The following is a 20,769-nucleotide window of genomic DNA, read 5'->3' as shown; positions in this document are numbered from 1 at the left end:
CGCCGCCGCGGCCGGCGGGCTGACACCGCCGCGAGCGCCGCGGCCCCGCCGCCACCGCCGCGCTGCGCTCCCTTCCGCTCCCCTCGCCTCGCCACCGCCCCGCGGGGCGGATGCGCCGGCGGCCATAGTTTCGGGCGGGAGGAGGCGCCGCCGCCCTCGCCGCCAGCGGGCTGGGGCGCCGCTCCTCCGCCGCCGCTGCCGCAGCCAGGGGCGGGCGGAGCCTGGGGAGCGGGCGGTGCTCGCGGCCTCGCCGGCCCCGCGCACCTCGCCTCCTCCGAGCGGGCAAGAGAAGCGAGGCTGCGCCGGGCTGGGCTGGGCTGGGCTGGGCTGGGCGCCTCCGCCGCCGAGCTCCTGCCTCTGCGGAGCCGGGATCAGGTGGAGCGGCCGGAGGGCGGGGGAGCGGGCGGGCATCAGCGGCCGCTTCCTTCCCGGTGGCTCCCCGCCGCTCGCCTTGACGGCCGCGGGTGGCTCGCCCGGCCCGGCCGCGCCTCCCCGCGTGGCGCTGTCAGAACCGCGGGCGCGGGGAGGCGTCCGGGGCTGACGGGCGGGCCGGGGGGCGGCGGTGCCCCGGGAGGAAGGCGCGGGAGGGAGGGAAGGAAGCCGGCGCGAAGGAGGGCGGGTCGCGCGGGGCGAGAGGAAGGTGGCGCGGCTGGCTCGTGCCGGGAGGAAGCCGGGGCGAGCGGAAAGGGGCGGGGGGCTGCCGCGGGGGGCGGAGGAGCGCCGGCGGCGGCACCGGCAGCATCATCACCTGGCGCTGCGGCGGGGCGGGGCGCGCGCGGCGCCTTGCGTTGTCTCCGGTGCGGTGCAGCCCCGGGCGCTGGTTGGCGGTTTAAAGCAGCGGAGCCGCCGCCGCCGCGAGGAGGGTTCAGAGCAGCCGCTGCGGCTTGAGCTCGGCCGCCTGAGGAGGAGACATGGAGGGGAAGCAGCAGCAGCCGCCGCCCGGCCCCGCGGAGCAGAAGGCGGTCGCCGTGCCTGGGGCCGTGGATGAGGAGCCGCGCCTGGAGGGCAAGGATGCCGCGGCGGGCGGCGCGGAGCCCGGCGCGGGGCTGGCGGCAGCAGCGGGCGATGCGCTGGGCAGACCGCTGGGTCCCACGCCGAGCCAGAGCCGTTTCCAGGTGGACCTGGTCGCCGAGGGCTCCGGCCGCCCGCCGGAAGCGCCCGCGAAGGCGGGCGGGGAAGGCGGCGCGGCGGGGAAGGGCAGCGAGGAAGCCAAGGGCCGGTTTCGGGTGAACTTCGTGGACCCGTCGGCCGGCGACGAGAGCCCCGGCGAGCCGGGCGGCGGCAGCTCGGAGGGCGGCAATGTCAGCTTCCAAAACGGCGGCGACACGGTGCTCAGCGAGGGCAGCCTGCACTCGGGCGGGCACCACCACTACTACTACGACACCCACACCAACACCTACTACCTGCGCACCTTCGGCCACAACACCATGGACGCTGTGCCCCGCATAGACCACTACCGCCACACGGCCGCCGACCTGGGCGAGAAGCTCATCCGGCCTAGCCTGGCCGAGCTGCACGATGAGCTGGACAAGGTGAGCGGCCGCCGCGTCCCCGCCCGCCCGCCGTTAGCCGGCGGCCGTTGCGCGCGGCCGTTACCCGCGGCCCGGCCTGTCAGGGGGAGCGGCGGCAGCCCCCGGCCCGGCGCGCCCTCGCCGCCCGCCAGGGCCGCCCCTGGCCGCGGCGGTGACATCTCGGCGACATATTGACTCCTCTGGGCTGCAGTGTGGGTAGGTTTCTGTAGGAGGAGAAAGCCCGCCGTGCTCCGAAAGATACCAGCAGTGCAATTGAATTGAGTCATTTAGATCTTTTTGTTCTCTTTCAGTGGTGCAGTGGGTCTTTTCTCCCCTGTATTTCTCAGAGGTAGACACCCAACGTAAGAGAGACAGATAATTGTATGTCTGCAGGGCAGATGTCTTCTCCAGAACTGAGAAGAGGGTCTGTTGTGGAGTAGATCAAGCAGTTTTTCATTTCTAGTCTGTATTGCCTTCAGCAAATAGGAAGCTCCAGGTCTGCAAGGAGTATTAGGTTGGGGAGGGGAATGAAAATGTTTGGAAGAGATACTTTAAAAAAAAAATACAAGGATGCACTAGCTTTTAGTGGTGATGAGATGTTTATCTCCTGCTGAAAAGGCATGCCATCTCTTCTCCCTCTGCACATATAATGCTGAACCAAACGGTTGTCTTGCGTGATGCTGAAGGTAGCGTAGATAAGAGCCGAGGCTCCTTCATGTTAAGCAATCCCTTCAGTCTCGTTAAATAGCCCTGCCTGTGAGGGCTTTGTGAAGAAGACTTCAAAAATTTTCAAGCTGTGCATGTCAAGTTTTTTCTTTTTTGGAGTAGTCGGCATGTTATTGGAGATGAGGTATGATGAAAGCTTATTTGCATTGTCTTTATTAAAAGACAAGCTTTTGCTGAACCTGGAATTAATTTGATCCAATTCTTAGATCCTATTAAAAGGGAAGCCAGATTAGACTATCACAGTGCTGTTTTCATGCAGTCTGAATATTGCCTCTTGGTACTTGGCCATGCTCTAATAAATACATATTTTAGAGGGTTTTCTGCTGGTTTAGTGAAAAAAGAGAACATGTGGGTTACATCTGAATGAAGTGAAGAATATTCTTCTTCCAGAACTCTTTTCATCTTATCTTTCACTCCTTATGTGTTTTCTTATGGAATTCCACCTATGCTCTTTTAAGGCTCTCCTGTTTCTTTTAATATCTTGCTGTGTTTGACATTAGTTTGTGTAATATGTGGCACTGATAAGATTCCGTCTTTATTCTTTATATATAATTTATGCTGTAGTTACATAATTCCTAAGATAATGTAGTAGCCCGCATACTCCTGGAAAGAGGCAAGAAGAAAGATGTACTTAATCTGCATGTTTTTTAAGGGTGAAATTCCTGCCCTTTAAAGTCAATGGGATAAACTCATATTGGTTTGAATGAAACTGTTCTGAACACGTTTCCCTCCCTGCCCTGTTTCCCCCCCGCTCCAAGCTATCTGTAAGGCAGTGAAGTGCAGCTGAACTGATTTGTGATTTTTTTCGTTCCATAAGTATGTTTCTTGAAACCATGACTCTTCATCTGTTTAGACAGAAGTCACTTTTGGTGTCGCAAGGAAGTATCTTTATAGAATGTCTAAGATTAGATATCAAAATCATTACTAACTGTAACAATAAATTACTGCTGCATTTTGGGTCTCCTCCTTAACAGAGTTACTTTCTTCTTTAGTCTGATTATAAATTAGTATTCAATGGGAGTGGCCAATTACTCTTTTGTGCATAGAGTTAGATAGACTGTATATAAAGCCACACAACATAGATGAAAGCAGGCTGAATTTTTCCAAATTTCTGACTTCTGGCATACACAAGGATGAGAGGGAGAAGTGTGCAAGTCCTTAGCTATTCTTCCTGTAAGCAGAACATTACCTGAATTTTTAACCTTGGCAGACAAGATTTGAATGTGTTCATATTGTAGCAGTCAAGGAAGCACTTCATGACACTATTGAGACATTTCAGCACAGAATTTAACATATTCTAAAAGTATAGTTTTTAAAAAGCTTGGTTTTTTCATATTTCATTAGAAAGCATAGCAAGGAATTTTCTGGGTAGGTTATGGTATACAGGAGCTGTGGGTGGACCTAATTCCTGAATCACACTCAGAGTAGTTGCATTATAAGCACTATTTAAGTCAAATTACTGTTTTCTAAAATGTCATGTATGTCTTTTGTGGTATGGATAGGTATCTACATGAAGAAGACTTATTTTTTTTAAAGTGTTGTTTCAAAAAAAGAAAAGGGAAGGGGAATGCAGCCTGCAATTTTTTGTAATGCTTGATATTATATTTCACTATTCATTCTAAAAGCTGTCATGTGCATAAACGTCAAAAGTTAAGTTGGTGTTCCGCGTAGTGAGTAACTTGGCCGTTCTGTTGTAAGAGGTTTCACTTCCAAAGCAATTAATGTGGTAGGAAGCAATGAGACTTAAAATGAAGAAGGGAAGCACTTTTTCTACTTTAGAATTATAGTAGTTTGTGTGAAATAATGTTGCGAACACATGCCTTAATAAGGGTGTGTCAAACATAATAATAGCATTGAATACTTGTGTTTTTCCCATATCCAGAGTATAAAATACACCACATCTGTGATTCTACATTTGCTTTCTGGCCAGAGAGAGCTACCAACTCTTAAATCAGAAAGGTGCCATAGTTTTTTTCTTTTTTTTAATGCTTACAAAACTCCATTGTGCATTTTTGTTTGTTTTTATCCAGACTTTCAGGGGATCTCTTGTTTCCATTCACAAAGTGACATCAGTTCCTGCTAATTACTGGTCATGGTCTCTAGTGTTGAATAATACCTTACATTAAGGATAGGATATTTTCCTGACTTTTACAAACTTGAAAAATTAAACTTCTTCCTTTAGCTGTGATATTTAGCACTAACTTAACTTGCACAGCATGTGTGTCAAAGAGTTAGTACGGCAACTGGTATGGCCTAATACCATTGAATAAAACTGGCACTAAATGAAGATTACTATTATGCCTACAAAATGCTTGATTTGCTGTAGGAAATATAATTGTTTTTGATTTGGTTAGCTGCTTGACCTGGCACATCAAAGTTGGCAGTTATTTTGTGTCAAGATTGATCCAGAACTCTGTTTGCTAATAATGTGGTTCATTGCTCTGAATTTAGCTATTTCATCTTACAGTTAAAGCTTGTGCTATTCCTTTTTCCTTTTAAAAGGTAAATATATCTGGGGACTTGTTCCAGTAATATTGAGGCTAGTGCCAATGAAAGGGCAGAAAAATGTTTTCTTAATTTTGTTTACAAGAGTCGTGTTTAACTGTTCTTCTGGTTCTGTTCTTACAGAAAAACACTGTTTGAGGAAGATGTGCATATACATACACAAGGGGTACCTTATGACAAGATTTTGTCTTGCTGTCATGGTAGGATAGCTGTTTAATCACCTCAAGTGTTATGTAGTCCTTACAACAGTAACTTTTATAGCACGAGAGTTGAGGAATTGCTCTTGAAACTGTGCGGAAATGCACCTAGGGGCTGCTCTGATGCTCTAATTTGGATGAGTTGCATACTACTGAACTTGATCTACCATGGTCCATTTCAAGCAAAGGGGCTTGTCTTTAGTTATCACTGGTTGTAGATAGCCAAGGTGATCAGTCTGTTGCTTATCCAATTAGTATGAATTAATTCTCCCTGTCTTTAGAGGGAAGGTAGAGGGAGTTTGGTGATTCTGTTACAATCACTAATCTCATAGATAAAATGCTGCTTTGCAGTAGTATCAGCCTCCAGAGATTTAGAGTTGAGAATAACGACTATTGGCAAAGAAGTTGAACAGCAACCGCATATTATGTGCTGTAGGATTTTGTTGCAGTTGCAGCAATGTCCTCTCCCGTGATGGGGGGAACAGTCTTCAGACATCAAGAAGATTAATAGCTTAGCTTTTATTTATTTATTTATTTTAATTAAAAGATCATCTTGCAGTTTAGGAATATCCGTTCTGCCTAGGTCAGCTAAATCTGTAAGTACAACTATAGTATGTAAAATGAGTTTCATCTTTACTTTGAAATCTGCCTTTATATCTTCCTAAATGGAAGAATCACCCTAATATTGTAGACCTTACTGTTCTGCTCTCTAGAAGGCGAATGCTTCTAAACATTCAAAATTGGACAGTGTTTTAGTTATCCACTGCCATGAGTTAGTATATTATGTTTTTAGACTAGCATCACCTTAATTGGCATGGTTATTTTTTGAAGACGACGACACTTTGCAGTATGTGAAGGGTTTTGACTTAACACGTCTTTTGTTCAGTGACTTACAGCTGCAGTAAGTAGATAGTATGTGAACCAAGCCCTCTACTGGTAGTTTTGTTCTGCTGTTTAAATGCTTAATGAGCATACTAGTTGGTTCCCTTGACAGACTAGAGGCAGTGATCTCAGAGAAAGATCTTCACTTTCCTTTCCCCCATCACCCCAAAACAAAAGACATTTAAAAGTGCAACTGTGCACTCTGTTTCCTCCCACACAGAAATCTATGCATCTGTCTTCTGATCTTGGAGAGAGAAGTAAGAAAAAAGGCAACACTACTGATAGTTTTGAGGCAGGATGGATTGACTTTGACTCAGTTTAAAAAACTATAATTATCCAACCTATCTTTCTAGCTTTGATTTGTACATTCTTGAAAGAGCATTGTGATCTTCATATATGGTAACTGTTAAAATGTTAACTTAAGCTTAGTGGAAAGGTTGCATTTAGCACTGCTTGTTAACAAAGAATGTATACGCTCTTGAAAATGGTAAATGACTGCTGCACATCTAACCTTTCTTAATTCTTGATTTGTTTCAGTACAATATCTGAAGAAAGAGCAGAGATCAACTAAAGAGGCACAGAAGAAACTTTAGAAATTCTTTACTAGGATCATAAGACTAAAGGTGATTCTAGATTGCTTCTAGGTTGTCAGGGTAGCTGACCATATCATGTAAAGTCTGTGTTTTTAAAAACTATTTCCTCCCCTTTCCCCCTGTTAAATGAAGACTGAGGCCCTCTAGCAGATCAGAGTCTCTTAATGTCTTGTTGCATCTTACTCATGGGCAGTAGGCTTCTCAGTTCTTGAGTCAATATAATTTAATTCAAATAGCTCCTTTCCTTTCTTGTTGTTCTTTATATTTTTAAAGAATATTTGAGTTTTCTTTCTGAACATCATCTTACCAAAATAAAACAAGGCAAGCTCTTTTAGTCTTGTTTTCTGTACTTCAGGACTTCTTAGAAGCCTGTAGTTTGTAACTGTTCTCGTTCATCATTCTTAAAAATGTTGAGCTCCATGCACCTGTGCCAGAAGTTTTACCAGCATCACATGAAATGGCATTTCAATGCTATTTTTATCTCTGTTTAGAAAATCCTCACTTTACTTGTCCTGATATCACACCTGCCTTTTTTCTTTCTCTCTCTCGCTCTCTCCCTTTTTCTTTTTTTTTCTTTGATGATGGTGATAGTTAATATACTGCTCTGTCTCAGCAGCAATTCATATTAGTCCTCCAGGATTTGTGTTTTATAAGGCCATGTGCATTTTGTAATTGTAAACTGCATAATGAATGATCTGTTCTTTGTGATCATAGTCCTTAGTCCAAAATGCCTGTGGAACAACAGAATCCTTGAACTGTCTTCAGCAAACCACTAGTACTGTTCACACTACTTTCTTTCTGTTTTATTGCAGAGAAGCTGGAGATAACTGAATGGTGTTAACAAGTTATAGTTGTACAGCCTGAGGGTGGGCTGCTGCTGAAAAGGTTAAACTCTTGTGCTCTCTCTTGGGCTAACACTTGTGTTTACATAGCTTTGAGTTGGATATGGGAACTGGTCCGGCTTACAGAAAGCAAACAAAAAACCCGAAACCTGCAGAAAGCTCCGACTAGATAAGGTGGGTCAGTTTTCTGATCCAATTTGCTGTGCCCCATAAGCACTAATGGCAGCAGAAGAGAAGGCCTGGTAATTTGCAGGTGGAGAAGAGTACAACTAGAGAAGGTGAGAGTGCCCTTTTGGAGGAGCCTGTCCTTTAATAAACTAATCTTAGCTGATATGCTGTCACTATCAATAAGACTAGTTCAAGAGCAGAACCTGAAAGAACAGCAATAATTTCTCTCTAGCTTGACGGACTTCTTTCAGTGTAAGCTGTTTCAAAATTGGTTAAAGAGGAAGGAGCTGCAGAATGAATATTAATCTTCATCTTCATATTAACTTTTCCCCTCTTGGTAGTGTATTTGATTAGACCTCCTCTGATTTCCTTTCTTGGAGGGGAAAAAAAATCCTTGCAGAGGAGGAGAATGGCAAGATCAATATCTTGGAGTAATTCGAACTGGTATGCTGTCTTCCTCTGCATCCTTCAGAACTTTTTCTAAAGCCTCATACAATATTCAAGTGACATGGGCAAACACAAATCAACCTTTTCTCCTCTTTTTTGATTATAGGTAATAGCAGTTACAGTATGCTCATTTGTTAACTATTAAAAAAAACCCTTACTACCAGACTTAAAACTGTTATACCTTTCTTTCAGTACTTTGGGAGTCCAGTCCTTGCAGCTTGAGAACATGGAATGCCTTTGATTTATTTCTCTACTTTATGAAGCTTAATCAGCATGTTGAACTTACTAAATCTTTTTTTTGTGTGTATATAAACTAAGTAAATGTATTATCTGTGGCTGATGAATTTAGCTGACTTGGGATTCTGGCAAGTAACAAAATAATTCCTATCCAATCTCAGTCTGAAGCCTTTTTAACAAGGAAGCTTCTCTCTTACATCTTCATTTCCCGAGTTAATTTTTCTGAAAACTTACTGTATCATATTATTCAGATTTCTGAATTCAAAGAAAATAGCAACATCTGTTGTAGCTGTAGAGAATGCAGTGCCAGCTTAGTGTTTCAACTTACTCTTATTCTGAAGGTTTGCATGGTACAGAAACCCCTAAGACTGTTCCTAGTAGGGTACTTTTGAGCTGGAAGCAGTTTGGCAGCTTTGGCTTGAATGTAATGTTGCACCAGTACAAGTGCTGTGCTGTGTAAATCTACCAGCTTGGTGCTAGCTCAGGGTACTGTGCCTTTAGCCATATCTCCCACTTTGTGGTATAACTTATAAAAAGTTCAACCAATGCTGAATTGATTTTTTTTTTTTTTTTTAAATGACTTCTGTAGGCTGTTTATCTGTTATAAGACTATGGTTTAAATGTGGTTTTCACAAGCTCATTACATTTAGAAATAGAATTCTAATTAGAAAATGAAGTGTTAATAAGGTTACTCATGCTGTTCTGTCATATGGTTACCCTCCCCCCTCAACTCCTGAATGAGAAATATGTAATATTCTGTTTTGCAGAAACAGATGAAAATTATAAGGTGCTAAGAGCAAGAACTCTTCAAACTAACCTATTTTTGGGGGGATGGTGTAGAAGACTTGGAAATTCTCTGTATTGAAAACAAGTTTTTCAGCAAGACAAACAGGAATTCTTTTAGCTGTATTTACAGAACATCATATTTCTTGATTCATAATTAAATATGCAAAACTGCTATGTAAGTGTCTTGCTAATAGAATTTGATTCAACTCTTAAGCAATTAAATGCTGCATCTGCTTCATTCTGGAGAACAGGAAAATTGCTGAAACACTTAAAAGCTCGCTAGCTGTTAGAGACGTATTAGCCTTATGTTTTTCAGATAATCAAGTGAGACTTATCTGTGTTCAGAACTGGATCTGTTGTCTGGAGAAGTGTGATGTCTCTTTTCATCTCAATGGATATTCAAGCGAACATGACAATCAATATGCAGTGATGAATAATTACTTTGGTTATCATTCACAGTACAATGATTCTTGTGGAAAAAATCAAATGTGTTAGTGTACTAAGGGAACTAGTAGTTTGGGTCTGGGGAGGGCAGGGAATGAGTTAAAGGTTTGAGCTTATGTTCCTCACCAGACGGTCCTAATTCTCTGCTGTAAAGATCTGTAACATCTGCAGGGTAAGATTTGACTTAAATTGGAAAGGGCTTAATGTGCGCACACGCACGTGCACGCGCACACACACGCACACACAAAAAAGCAGGAACATTTATTAAACATAGTGATCCACGAGAACCAGAACTGGGATGTGAGTTTTCTAAACATTAATGCATATGCTCTTTCTAGCTAGGATGCGTTTTCCAGGGGTGAAGTACTGTATGTGTATTTCTTCCTCTTATCTTGGACAGATTGGTCACACTTGCAGTTTGTACAATAAGCCATGCCTCCTTTTTTTGTGACTAGATGTTAATGATGCAGTTTCCTGATAGCTAGGATAAGTGGAGACTTTTCCAGGTATTTCCTGGCAAAGGAAAATTTTTTTTAAATTATTTTTTGATGGTGGCAGATTATTTCTTGTCAGAAAGGCCAGACTTTTCCTAGCATATTTCTAGGAGTGAGGAACATGAACACTGTGAATCTATCATAGGGCGGCCACATTGAACAGCTGCTGAATGCTGAATTCCCTTTTGGCTTTCATTTTCATATGATCAACTTGTCCAGAGTATTCATTCCCTCCTGTACCCAAGGAGGGGCATGTGAACTGAGACTTGAGGATGTAGAGAGTATTTTTTATTTTTTGTTTTTTAATCTGAATCTTGCTGCAAAACGCTCTTATTCTGTAAGTAATGTTTTTGGTGTGGGAGAAAAAAAAACTATTTAAATTGCCAATAGGAGACCAGGCTATTGTGTACCTGCAGCACCCCATGTTTGAAAGGGTTTGGACCTCGTTATTGTATGCTGGGTGCAAGCTTTCAAATCTTGCTGTCTAGGCTTGAATGCTGTCCCCTGCAACTTTCCCTCCCTAAATATAGTTAGTCTTCCTCTGTTTATTGAAGCCCAGATCACAAAGCTTCTAAACCTTGACTTGTTTTAAAGAAATGCAAAGATTTGAATCTGAACTTCCTATACTATTGTTATAACAATTAGACGAAACAGTGTTGACCCTGTCTCTGTTTCGAGATGAGTTAGCAAGCAATCTGCCTTGATGGAGACTTTATTTTGATCGGATACTTAAGTAAGCATTGCGCTTTTTTTTTTCCCTTGTAAAAAGCTAAAAAAGTGAAGTTCATAATGATACACTGGAGGAAGAAGGCAAAGAAAGGGATGAGATCAAACTTGGAATACTGTGCAGTGTTCAAATGCCTGGATTACTTAATGTGAGGTGACTTAATGATTGTGGAATATTGCTATGCCATCTACTGCCCTAAGTCTTTCCCTCAGAAGGAATCTTTCCTAAAATATCCAGAGGAATAACAAAAAGAAAAAGGGGTGGAGAGAGATTATCACAAACGTTGATTAAATTGTGTAGCTTGGCAGGGAGGAGGTAAACTCATTTCTCTATCTCCTTCAACTCCACTTTTTTTCTTTTCTTCTCTGCACGTCTGTCTTTTGAGGTCATCAGATCAAGTTCATCAAGATCAACCAAAGAAAAGATTCTCTTTATTTTCACCAATTAAAGTGCTCTTATGTATGGGCGGTTCTTCTTGTTGCTTCACTTGCAAGTTGCTTCCCATCCTTTTTCTTCAACCAAATGTTCACCAGAGTGAAAAATTCATTGCTTTGGTGTGGCTAGTAAGCTGTATTAGAGAGCACTCGATAAAAATGTATGCACGTAAGACCTAAGTGATGGTGAGATTAATAAAGATGACTCCTGTCTGTCCTGTATAAGTATGCTATCATGCAATGAGAGTGGTATGCTGTTAAGCTGAAATCAGCCGCTTGAGTAGGTTTCTTGATAAAGTCTTGCTAGCCTGGCTTATTCTGCTGCTAAGAGTTGGGAGGAAGAATGGATAGCTCTCTATCTTGGAAGAATTAAAGCAAAAAGGGATTTTAAAATTGAATAGTATGTAATATACATCTGTACAAATACTGCTTAATGTCTCTCTGTCAGAAATGGCATTGAGTTGCAAGACACTGAAATACAAGCTGATAGCAGAGACTTGTAGTTGACTAATTCTCCAGTTGACATGTTAATTGTAACTGTAAATTTTTCTTCTGCCTTTTAAAACTGTTCCACTGTGATCACAGTACTTGGCTTAAGATAACATTAGTGTTCTGTGCTTGTTGCAATTGCTTAAAATCTCTGAAAGTGGAAGCCAAAGGCATTTGCTGCCATATTTAAAATATGTAGTTGTAGAGAAGGTAATACAGCCAAAGCACTTAAGTTTTGCTCCCTTGGCTGTAAACATGAACCATTGGTTACTAGTCTCAGTCAAAGAAAACCCTTTTCAAGCTGTTTGTGTTGGATTCAAGGAATCCAAGTTTTAAGAACAGATCATGTTTTATCTGGGTAATGTATTTCCTGTTGCTGTAGGTAACTTCTGGGTGCCATTGAATAGGTTAGTAGACTTCTTTAGGTTATGACTTAAAGGTATTGGAGCCAGAGTGCATGGTAGCAGCATTTCATATGCACTTAAAACAAGGAGAAGCACACTGCAGTGGAGAGACAATGGGAATTATAAATTCCAGGAGCAAGTTGCTCATTCCTGGCTTAAAACTAATCAATGAAGTACATAATATGCGAGGCATTGACTGCTGAATTGTTTTGATCTTCAATCAATAGCTGTGACTGAACGCTACATATGGCCAAATGTTTGTATTTATTTTTGGTGTTTGAGAGCTAATGCTCAGACATTGATCTGCATTATTTATATTGATTGGAATTCTGTAAAACAATACTTCCCTTAAAAAAAAAATAGTCTGATACTGAGCTCCACTGGTTATGAATGTATTATTTAGTATAAATGGTTTCTGAAAGACTGGTTGGTAGGATTTCTTTTCCCAAAATTCCTTGAAAGTGTGTGGGTTTTTTTTTCTTCTTTTTTCTTTCTTTTTTAAATTAAAATGCTAAAGGGGGGTTTGGTTAGAGATGTCTTGACATGTATTTTCTGTCATTTTTCTTCTATACTTGCTACCTGACTGGTGTTTTTTTACTGGTAGCAATACTGATCACTCAAGCTTTCAGTCTAACTCCTGAAAAACCTACTGTGGAGCATCTAAAACTGTTTCTTGAACTTGGCAACTTTATTTTTAACCAAAGAATTATCAGGAATTTGTAAGCTGCTTTATGTGTCTATGGAAGCTCTTCTCTTTATGAGTAGCAGTCCTTAAGTGAAAGATAACTATGTTCAGTTGGGTATTACCCTGCCTGAAGCATTAAATATACTTGCCAGATTGTGTTATATCTGTAGATAAGATGTAATTAGAGATGTAATCAAGATGTAAGAAGTGATAACCTACTTCCAGTTTTAGGATCTGTTCTTTCCTCACTCTTCTTTCATCAGAATGAGGGCTATAACGAAGAATGGATCTATGGCTGGGCTCACTCGTTCAATGTCTTTTTAAACTTAGAACTGTGGCAGGATGAGACTTCTAGCAGACATATCCTACAAAAAATCTTCTAACAGGCAAATGGCTCTCAGACTAGAGAATTTAAGTCATATGTTAATACTTCCTTTTTAAGACACTGCAGTCTGTATCTGAGCGAGTATTACCAGCTTTTGAGTATCTTCTCACCTTTGTAACTGGTAAAACTCTCCTTTTACGTTATTGTATCCATGAAATTCAGAAGTAGATCAGCAACTTCTATATCATGTAAGTCCTTCCAATGTTTTCAAAACCCTTTTTAAAATTCAACTCTTTTACTTTATAATTCAAGTTTCTAGCTTTGATGGACATAAATTTAAAACTTCTTGGGCACATAAGAATGGCTGTATTAAGTCAGACCAAAAGTCTGTCTAGCACAGTATCATGTCTCCAACACTGTCTGCTCAGGGAAGAGTATAAGTAACAAGGCAAACATATAATGATTGACTCTTCCAGCAATCTCCAATTTAAATAGTGTTCTTGTGTTTAATAGCTTCTGTGTTCTTCTTTTTTTAATTCTCAGTTCTAATTTCTTTTTGAACCCATGCAGCCTCTTGGCATTCACATAATTTGTGGCAAGGAGTTGCACAGCTTACCCCTAAGCTATGTGGTAAAGTTTCTCCTTTTGTGCTGAAACTGCTACCTGAGAACTTTGCTTGATGGTTCCAAGCTCGTGTATTTAAACCCTAAACAAACATGTCCATGCTAACTCATGATATCTCTTCCATCCTCATCTTTGAAGAGGAGTGGTGAGGAAGAACCAGAACTGCACACAGTATTTGAAGTGCAGTCATAGTGCCAATTTTTTTCATGGTTTAGCCATTCTGGAGCAATTTTCTGGTTTTATCTTCTGTTTCTTTCCTACTAAAGAGCTATTCTATTCCCAGGGTTCTGATTCAACTGTTACTGAGTAACAAGATGATAGTTCTGTGAAATTATTTATGGTAGTTCAGAAAAGACTTCTTTCATGAGTAGTGAGAGATGTAGGCAGAGTAGGGTTTCTCACTGTGTTTGCTTTTACAGGCCTTGAGTGTCTGCTGTTAACTTCCAGTCACTGTGTCTTATGAGATTCTTCAGCGACTTCTTTACATCCTTGGGCCTGTGCCTTTTGTTTGTTTGTGTGATCAATTCAGATATAATGAACTTTATTGTGTGGCGGTGCTTGTATTGCATCTTTTTGTTGATGCTTGTTTAAAAGAATTGTGAATGGTTTCCAGTTAGGCAAAAAGCTATATTATGTTTTGTTTTGTTTTGTTTTTTAACTATCGTGAGTGGCCCTGTTTTCTCTGACATAAGTCAGCTTTGCTTTGATTACTGCTTACTGCAGGTCACTTGTTGGCTACTTATGTTCTTGCCATCTTCTGGCTTGCTGGTCAGGAAGGAATGTAAAGCAGGTTGCCTGTTCTTTCTCCTGCCCCTCTTCTTTCCAAGTTGCTGAACATTTAGAATCTTTAAATCTGGTGCTATTTCAGGTGAAATAGTAAGTAATTTTTGGGGGATTCTTGGACTTCCATGTTGTTTTTTAGAAGCTCATTGCTAAGGTTTTTGATATCCCTCCTGTAATAAGTATTTTGTGCTGTACAGCCATCATTTTACAGTTCTAAATAGTAAATTGATGTTCTTTTTAAAGAAGAAGCTCTTTCAAGCTGGTTTGGATATTGGTACAGACTATAGTTTTTGTATCTTAACAGGAGGGAGGCTTGGGAAAACTTTAATATCTCTCAAACGGAAGGTCCACTTGAATTGTATTTTGGCATAAATGAAAGCAATAAGAATATGTAACAGTTTTAGGGGTAGTACTTTTGAAATGGATAGCTCAGTGTAGAGAAGTTAGCTGTTTGTTGACAACAGTATTGCTAGTGTTACTAGCTTACAAAAGAAATTGTCTGTGCCAATACTGATTGCTCTTTAAGAGAGTTTTGTTAAGTGGAGCAAAATACTGTTTGAGTAGTTACCTATAATGCTACTTTTCTTTTAGACATGTTTATTTCCCTTACAGAATACATCTGAAAGCTGTTAGAGCTGGCTAAAGTGTCTTTCAAAGTTAGTGTTAAAAGCTCACTATGATTTGTTGTTAGTCTTCAGAGCAAAGTTAACTGAATGTTATCTGAGACATCTTGAACAGTAGTAGTAGGTTAAAGAAGTGAATAAAAATACATCGGTGTCACCGGATCAACTGAAAGACTGCTGAGAACTATTTTTCCTCTCCTATAGTTAAATACTGAGATACTTTGTATTCTCAGTCCGACAATCTGATTTGAAACTTTGCTTCATATGGAGTTCATGCAAACGAGTATCAGGCTGTGATGTAAGTGCATGGCTCTCTATGACTGTCTGTTTTTTGCTAGTTCCTTTTTGAAAGGGTGGTGACTGTTGGGGTCAGCTTTGCTGTAATAGACCTGTGCTTCAATGCGAATTGAGATTATATGTCCAGATAATCAAGAAACTATTGATCAAAGATTGCTCCTTTTTGGAGGGAGAGGACCAGGACACTTTTCATCTTTTGTTTTTCTCTCTTGAAGAACTATGAAGACTCAAACGCAGGATATACTTCTTCAGACTTTCTCTGTTACAGGAAAATTGATTAATGGAAGATATATCCTTTCTACTGTATAAAGTCTAAAGATTAATAATATGTCTTCCAGAGACTTGAATAAAATCGTAATTCCTAGGAGAATTCGGTTAATCACTAGCACTTATGATTTAGTCCATCAGAATGGACTAACTGTTCTAAAGAAAATGCCATTAAATATTTTCATGTCCATAGCACTTGCAAGATCCTAGGAAAACTATTTTCATATATATTTGTTAACATAATGGGAAGCTACTGTGGAGTAGAAGACTTGAGGAAATATGTTCTTACATAGGTTGTAATTGCCATCATCTTCTTTTTACTCCAGTTTAATAGGTGGACCAGAACTATTTTCAAAGGTTAGCAAACAGATCAGTCTAGTCTGTTAGATACATAATACAACAACAGAGCTTATTTGTAGTAGCCTGTCTGGACAACAGTATGCTTAAAATCGTTCCATAGAGACTAAAGTTCTAAAAAGGAAGCACAACTCCTTTGTGCTTAATTTCTTTGATCACTGGTTAAATAAAAGCATTAAAACATGTAACCATTTTTTTTTCCCAAAGAATCTCAAGTACAAACCATGAATCTGCACTCCTGTATGGTGAATGCAAATGTTAGCATGCTGCAAATGCAGTGTTTAAAGACCAGATGTGTTGGATATACAGTTTAGTGTCATCTGATCAAAATTTAATAGCTGGCTGAATATCTTTGCTAGTATAGGATTGCACTTTAAATACTTCTGCCCATAAAGAACTGTTTACAAAAGTAGTCACTGTCATTGCCTCACAATAAAGTGGCTGCATCAGCAGGGTTGTTCTATGCATACAATATATCCGGCAATTAAAAAAAAATTTTTTTTTTTTTCAGCCTTTTAAAAATATCGCAGGGTAGGGATGGAAGGAAGAATCCAAAAGGTCATTCCAGAAAAGAAAGCGGAGGGCTTGTCTGTTCAGGGAAAGATTTATGGCTTCTTTAACAATCGTGCAAATTGTTAGTTACCTCTGAGGAATTTTGTCATTATGTAGTTAGATCTTAGCAATGTAAATGCAGTGCATGTCCTTCTAGATGGATGTTACTGAATACGCATTTAAATTCTGTACTTCAACCTCAGCCTCATGTTGCAGTTGAAGCTCTTGCTTCCTATGCTCTTGGTAAAAATAGGTACACGTTTGGACTTACAGTAGTTATAGGCCAGGTAGCCAGCAGTGTTTACATTCAACTCTGGGTCAGTATCAGTAGAGGTCTCTGGTGTCTATTACTTGAGAGGGTTCATGAGTCTCGGTAGAGATACGGACTTAGTAATCATACTGATTCCCACTTCTAAGGAGAGTAGTGACCTTTCTTCTTTTGCAACAGCCATGGAGCTTTCCACAGTTTTTTCCCCAAAATATGTAAAGCTAGAAGCCTGGGATTCTCCTAAGGAAAAAGAAGTCCTTTGGTAAAAGTTCTAGCACTTTCCCACTAGAAATCTTAAACCTTTAAATTCAGAAACAAACAAAAAATATCAAATTCTCACCAATGAAGTTACAAAGTGGGTTTTTTTGCTCATTTGTTTTTTTTTTCCTGCAATATTTGATAATTTTATTTTTAAGCACCGGTCACTTTCTTCCTACCGACACTCTGGATAGAGGAATGTGTCTGAAACTAACTAAAACTTCTTGCCACCCCTGTTTTGAGCTGTGTTAACTCTTTGAAAATTTTCTATACTGTCTTTCTGTAGTTTTGTATTTTAGCAGCCATACTCTTAACTGTCTGTAACTTTAAAGTGTGGTTATTTAGGAGTGTAATCTGCACAAGTAATGATTCTTTGGCTGTCGAGATAGCTGGCATGCTACATCTGGATCAATACATTGTGCTAGTCCTTCCTCCTACAAACTGAAATTTCTTAAAAATGGTGGATGCCTGTAAAGTTGACCTCCTTCTAGACGGTAACGAATTGTTGTGGGAAGATGTAACGAACAGCTTGCCACTAACTATGGAAGCTGTGGTGAGGACTGTAGATGTGTGGAAGTCTCTCATTCTCTTGAAAATGAATTGCACTGTCAGTGATGATTAATCATCTCTAAACACAGGACTCCTAGGCAGGTAAAAGTATAAGCAAGTTGTCTAGGCTGCTTCTGTAACTGGTGAGGACAGAGATCTATTTTTACACTGAATCATTCTGCGTATAGCTCAACTGATGGAAGAAGCTGCTTGCCTAATTTTCTGTCCTGCAGTTCAATGACAGCAGCAGCATGCTGAGTAGCAGAATGTGTAGGTGAAAGAGTTTTGAATGTGAATGGCTGTTCTCTTATTAAAGTGTCTAAACTTAATGGAACCACATTTTCATATACTGCTGCAGAAACTGGAACTGGAAAGGAGGAGAATTTTTTTGTTTGATTTTCCTGATAGTGCTAGCTAATTGAACAGCTTCAGTGCCTTATCCTACTTAGATGAGAAGAAGCTACAGCTGTGAAATCTTTCTAAGGAATTTGTGCATGTGGAAGAGCCCTTACTGTATGGTATTTGTGATTGGTAGCTGGTCAGACTGGAGTGGCAGAAAAAAAAAGCTAAATGCTCTAGTCCAGGTGGTTCTTTGGCCTCCACATCTTGCAGGAGAGTAATGGAAACCAGGAGAGATTAGTTGAAGAAGTTACTCACTACACAGGATGTTCCCAGGCAGGCAGACTGTGAGAAAAGCACAGAGTATTCAGGTATAGCTTTCTGCTTAAAGTGTGGAATCACAGAGGTTATACTCGGATTAAAAAAAATGTGTAAACTTAAACTATTCTGTCAAAAAAGTGAAAAAACCCTTATAACTCAAGTGCTCTAAGGGCATTTAATAGCAATCCCTAGCCTTTAGTGGATGTCGTCCTTTCCTTGAACTTTCCCTGTTACTATATTGGAAAAGAAATGAGAGCAAATGAGTTCATACACATTCATTTTGGTACTACCTCATATAATTCAACGACATCTCAGTATGTTGCCTCTAAAACGGAAGCTAAATAAATTCACCACAAATAAGCATGCTGCATAATTTACACAACTATTAAGTGTTTCAGAGCTCTCAGTAAAGCTAAATAGCGATTCTTACTTGACGAGAAACTCTTGCAGACACAGTATCTTGCAAACTGTGTATGAAAAATCTCTTCCAGCTAGCAAGTCTTTTCTGATCCACTTCTAATAAATTGAGAGGCTATTCATGATTGGCACAAATAACTTATTGTTGTACTTATGAACTCGTACTGGAGATGAAATAGTAGATTATCTATACTTCTGGGTACACTGTGGTACAGCAATGGAAATTTCTGTGTAGAAGGAGAATTTAACTGTTTCTGGCCTAAATTCCTATTCAGTGTACAATGGAACCATCGGCATGTGGATGCGTCTTATCTTTTCTCAAACAGTATAAGTGAACACTGAAACTTTCTGTGTTCTTTAGACTTATTAGATAACAGAAGACAAAATGTTTTGTCATAAATTCTTGTGCCAGTGTTTCTGATCTGAAGTGCTAGAGCCTTCAGTCTTCTTTCCCCTCCCCTCATACCCTTCCCCTCCCCAGTTCTGTGGTATATTAGTGTTATTTTGACTGTTTACAAAGATCTCGCTCTACATGCGTTGTTGTTGTTAAGTAGTGCTAGTGAGATCTGCAGATCTTACTGTGCGTGCATTGCCATTTTAAAATAGTGCTAGTGAGGTTTTTTTCCATTCAGTGTGTGACTTGAGTAAAAGCATTGTGTTTCCTCATGAGCACAAGCATGAAGAATACTACTTCTGCTTTATTTACAGCTCACACCACAGCGGTGCTTTATTAGTCTGGCATTAAAGGGCTAAACTTGGAGCCTTGCACAGTGTAATTCTTTTGTGCCCACACTTTGTAATATCTGTGTTCTCACTGGTGCTTTATCGGGCACCCACTAGCACTGATAGACAGCAATAACCTTTTGGCTATTAAGTTTTGCATGTACTTGACAATATCCTCTTTAAAAATATTGCATAGTGGAGAGAGACAAGACCTACAGCACAAAACTTTCTTGTATTTGTAGTGTGCATAACTTGGAACTGATGTGGTAACTGATAACTCAGTAATGGTCCATTATCAGCCTCACAAAATAAGACAGGCTGAGCTACGGACTTGGTTGCGCGTTCTACTAAAATCCGTAGCTTTCTCAAGTGTGTAGATTCTACCAATATTCAGCCAGTCATATAAACCGAGATATTTAACTGTCTGTTACACTGCATCCTAGGGTATTCTCAACCTTCTCTGAAACCTGAATGTGCAGTAAATTAAGGTTTCTAGCTTTTTCTGAGAAAGTGTTGTGACTCAGTATTGCAGCATTTAACTACTTTAGTCGCGTATAACATTTCAACACTGTAGGACACTAAGATACAGATTTCTTCCAGCCCTTCCCTGCTCCTCCTCTAACCAGTCTTTTCAAAGAACGGTTTTATTGTTTCTTATTAGAAACATGACATTGTCTTTTGTAATACCAAAAGATGTTATCAAATGTTGGCACTTGTCTTGGCCAAAGTATTAAAAACTGCTTAGATAATATAAACATGACTGCCTTCATGCCAGATTTTGAAATTAAATTGATTGCAAGCATAATGTGCTGCTTTTCTATAGTAACACAAATGTTTTTTGCATGAAAGAATAATAATATACAGTTCCACAATTGCATGCTTGAGAACATGTTTATTAAACTAGCTTTAGGATGCCATTTGTGTCCTGGGCTGTGTTTGAGAGTATTCAAGGTGATCTTGAGATTCTTTGTTCTCAGGCTGCTGTGGCTGCTTAATTTAGTAATGTAGAGTACAATGGGAAAGTAAACTTTAGCGTGGAAAGTCTACAGAGAGCTTAAATTGCAGACACTGACAAATTTCCATGCCCCATGTTAAGTTTTCCCATGATAATGCAGCATAGTATAGATATAGAAGTGCATTATGTCAAATAGGGAGTTCCCTGCTCTTGTTTTTGCAATTGATTGTGCCTCATTAACCGAGATTTGTTAGAGCCTCAATAAAAGTATGAAAGCCTTCTCTGTGTAGGGTTCAGAGATAGCAGACCCTGGCTTTTGTAGTCAGAAGTTTGTTCCTTCTAGGTTTTCTTTTTATCTGCAGATAAATTAATTTCACTTTCTCTGAGGAATTGGAAAGGTCCTTGTAGTGATCTGTGCAGTCTGTTAGCGCACTAGCTCTGTTTACTGGTGCTAGGGGGAGCTCAAAGAAGATTCTTCAGTTTACAAAGCAAACAGATGAGCTGGTGGCAATGAGAATATCGGGCTCTTCCGTCCCCACA

The 20,769-nt window shown here is 40.6% G+C and overlaps 1 protein-coding gene across 2 annotated transcripts in view; it reads left to right on the top strand.

The window, feature by feature from the left end:
• Positions 1–755: 755 nt before the first annotated feature.
• Positions 756–20,769, top strand: part of SLC12A2 (solute carrier family 12 member 2) — a 66,903-nt gene continuing 46,889 nt past the window's right edge. For both annotated transcript variants that reach the window (XM_064502319.1, XM_064502318.1), the window contains exon 1: positions 756–1,532. In XM_064502319.1, coding sequence (XP_064358389.1) covers positions 912–1,532 — 621 coding nt within the window. In that variant the 5' untranslated portion in view covers positions 756–911. The remainder of the gene's footprint in view (positions 1,533–20,769) is intronic.

Source organism: Dromaius novaehollandiae, chromosome Z (assembly GCF_036370855.1).
Source record: "Dromaius novaehollandiae isolate bDroNov1 chromosome Z, bDroNov1.hap1, whole genome shotgun sequence".
Lineage (NCBI taxonomy): Eukaryota > Metazoa > Chordata > Aves > Casuariiformes > Dromaiidae > Dromaius > Dromaius novaehollandiae.
Note: the sequence above shows the minus strand (reverse complement) of the source record. Positions and strands in the feature narration are given on the sequence as shown.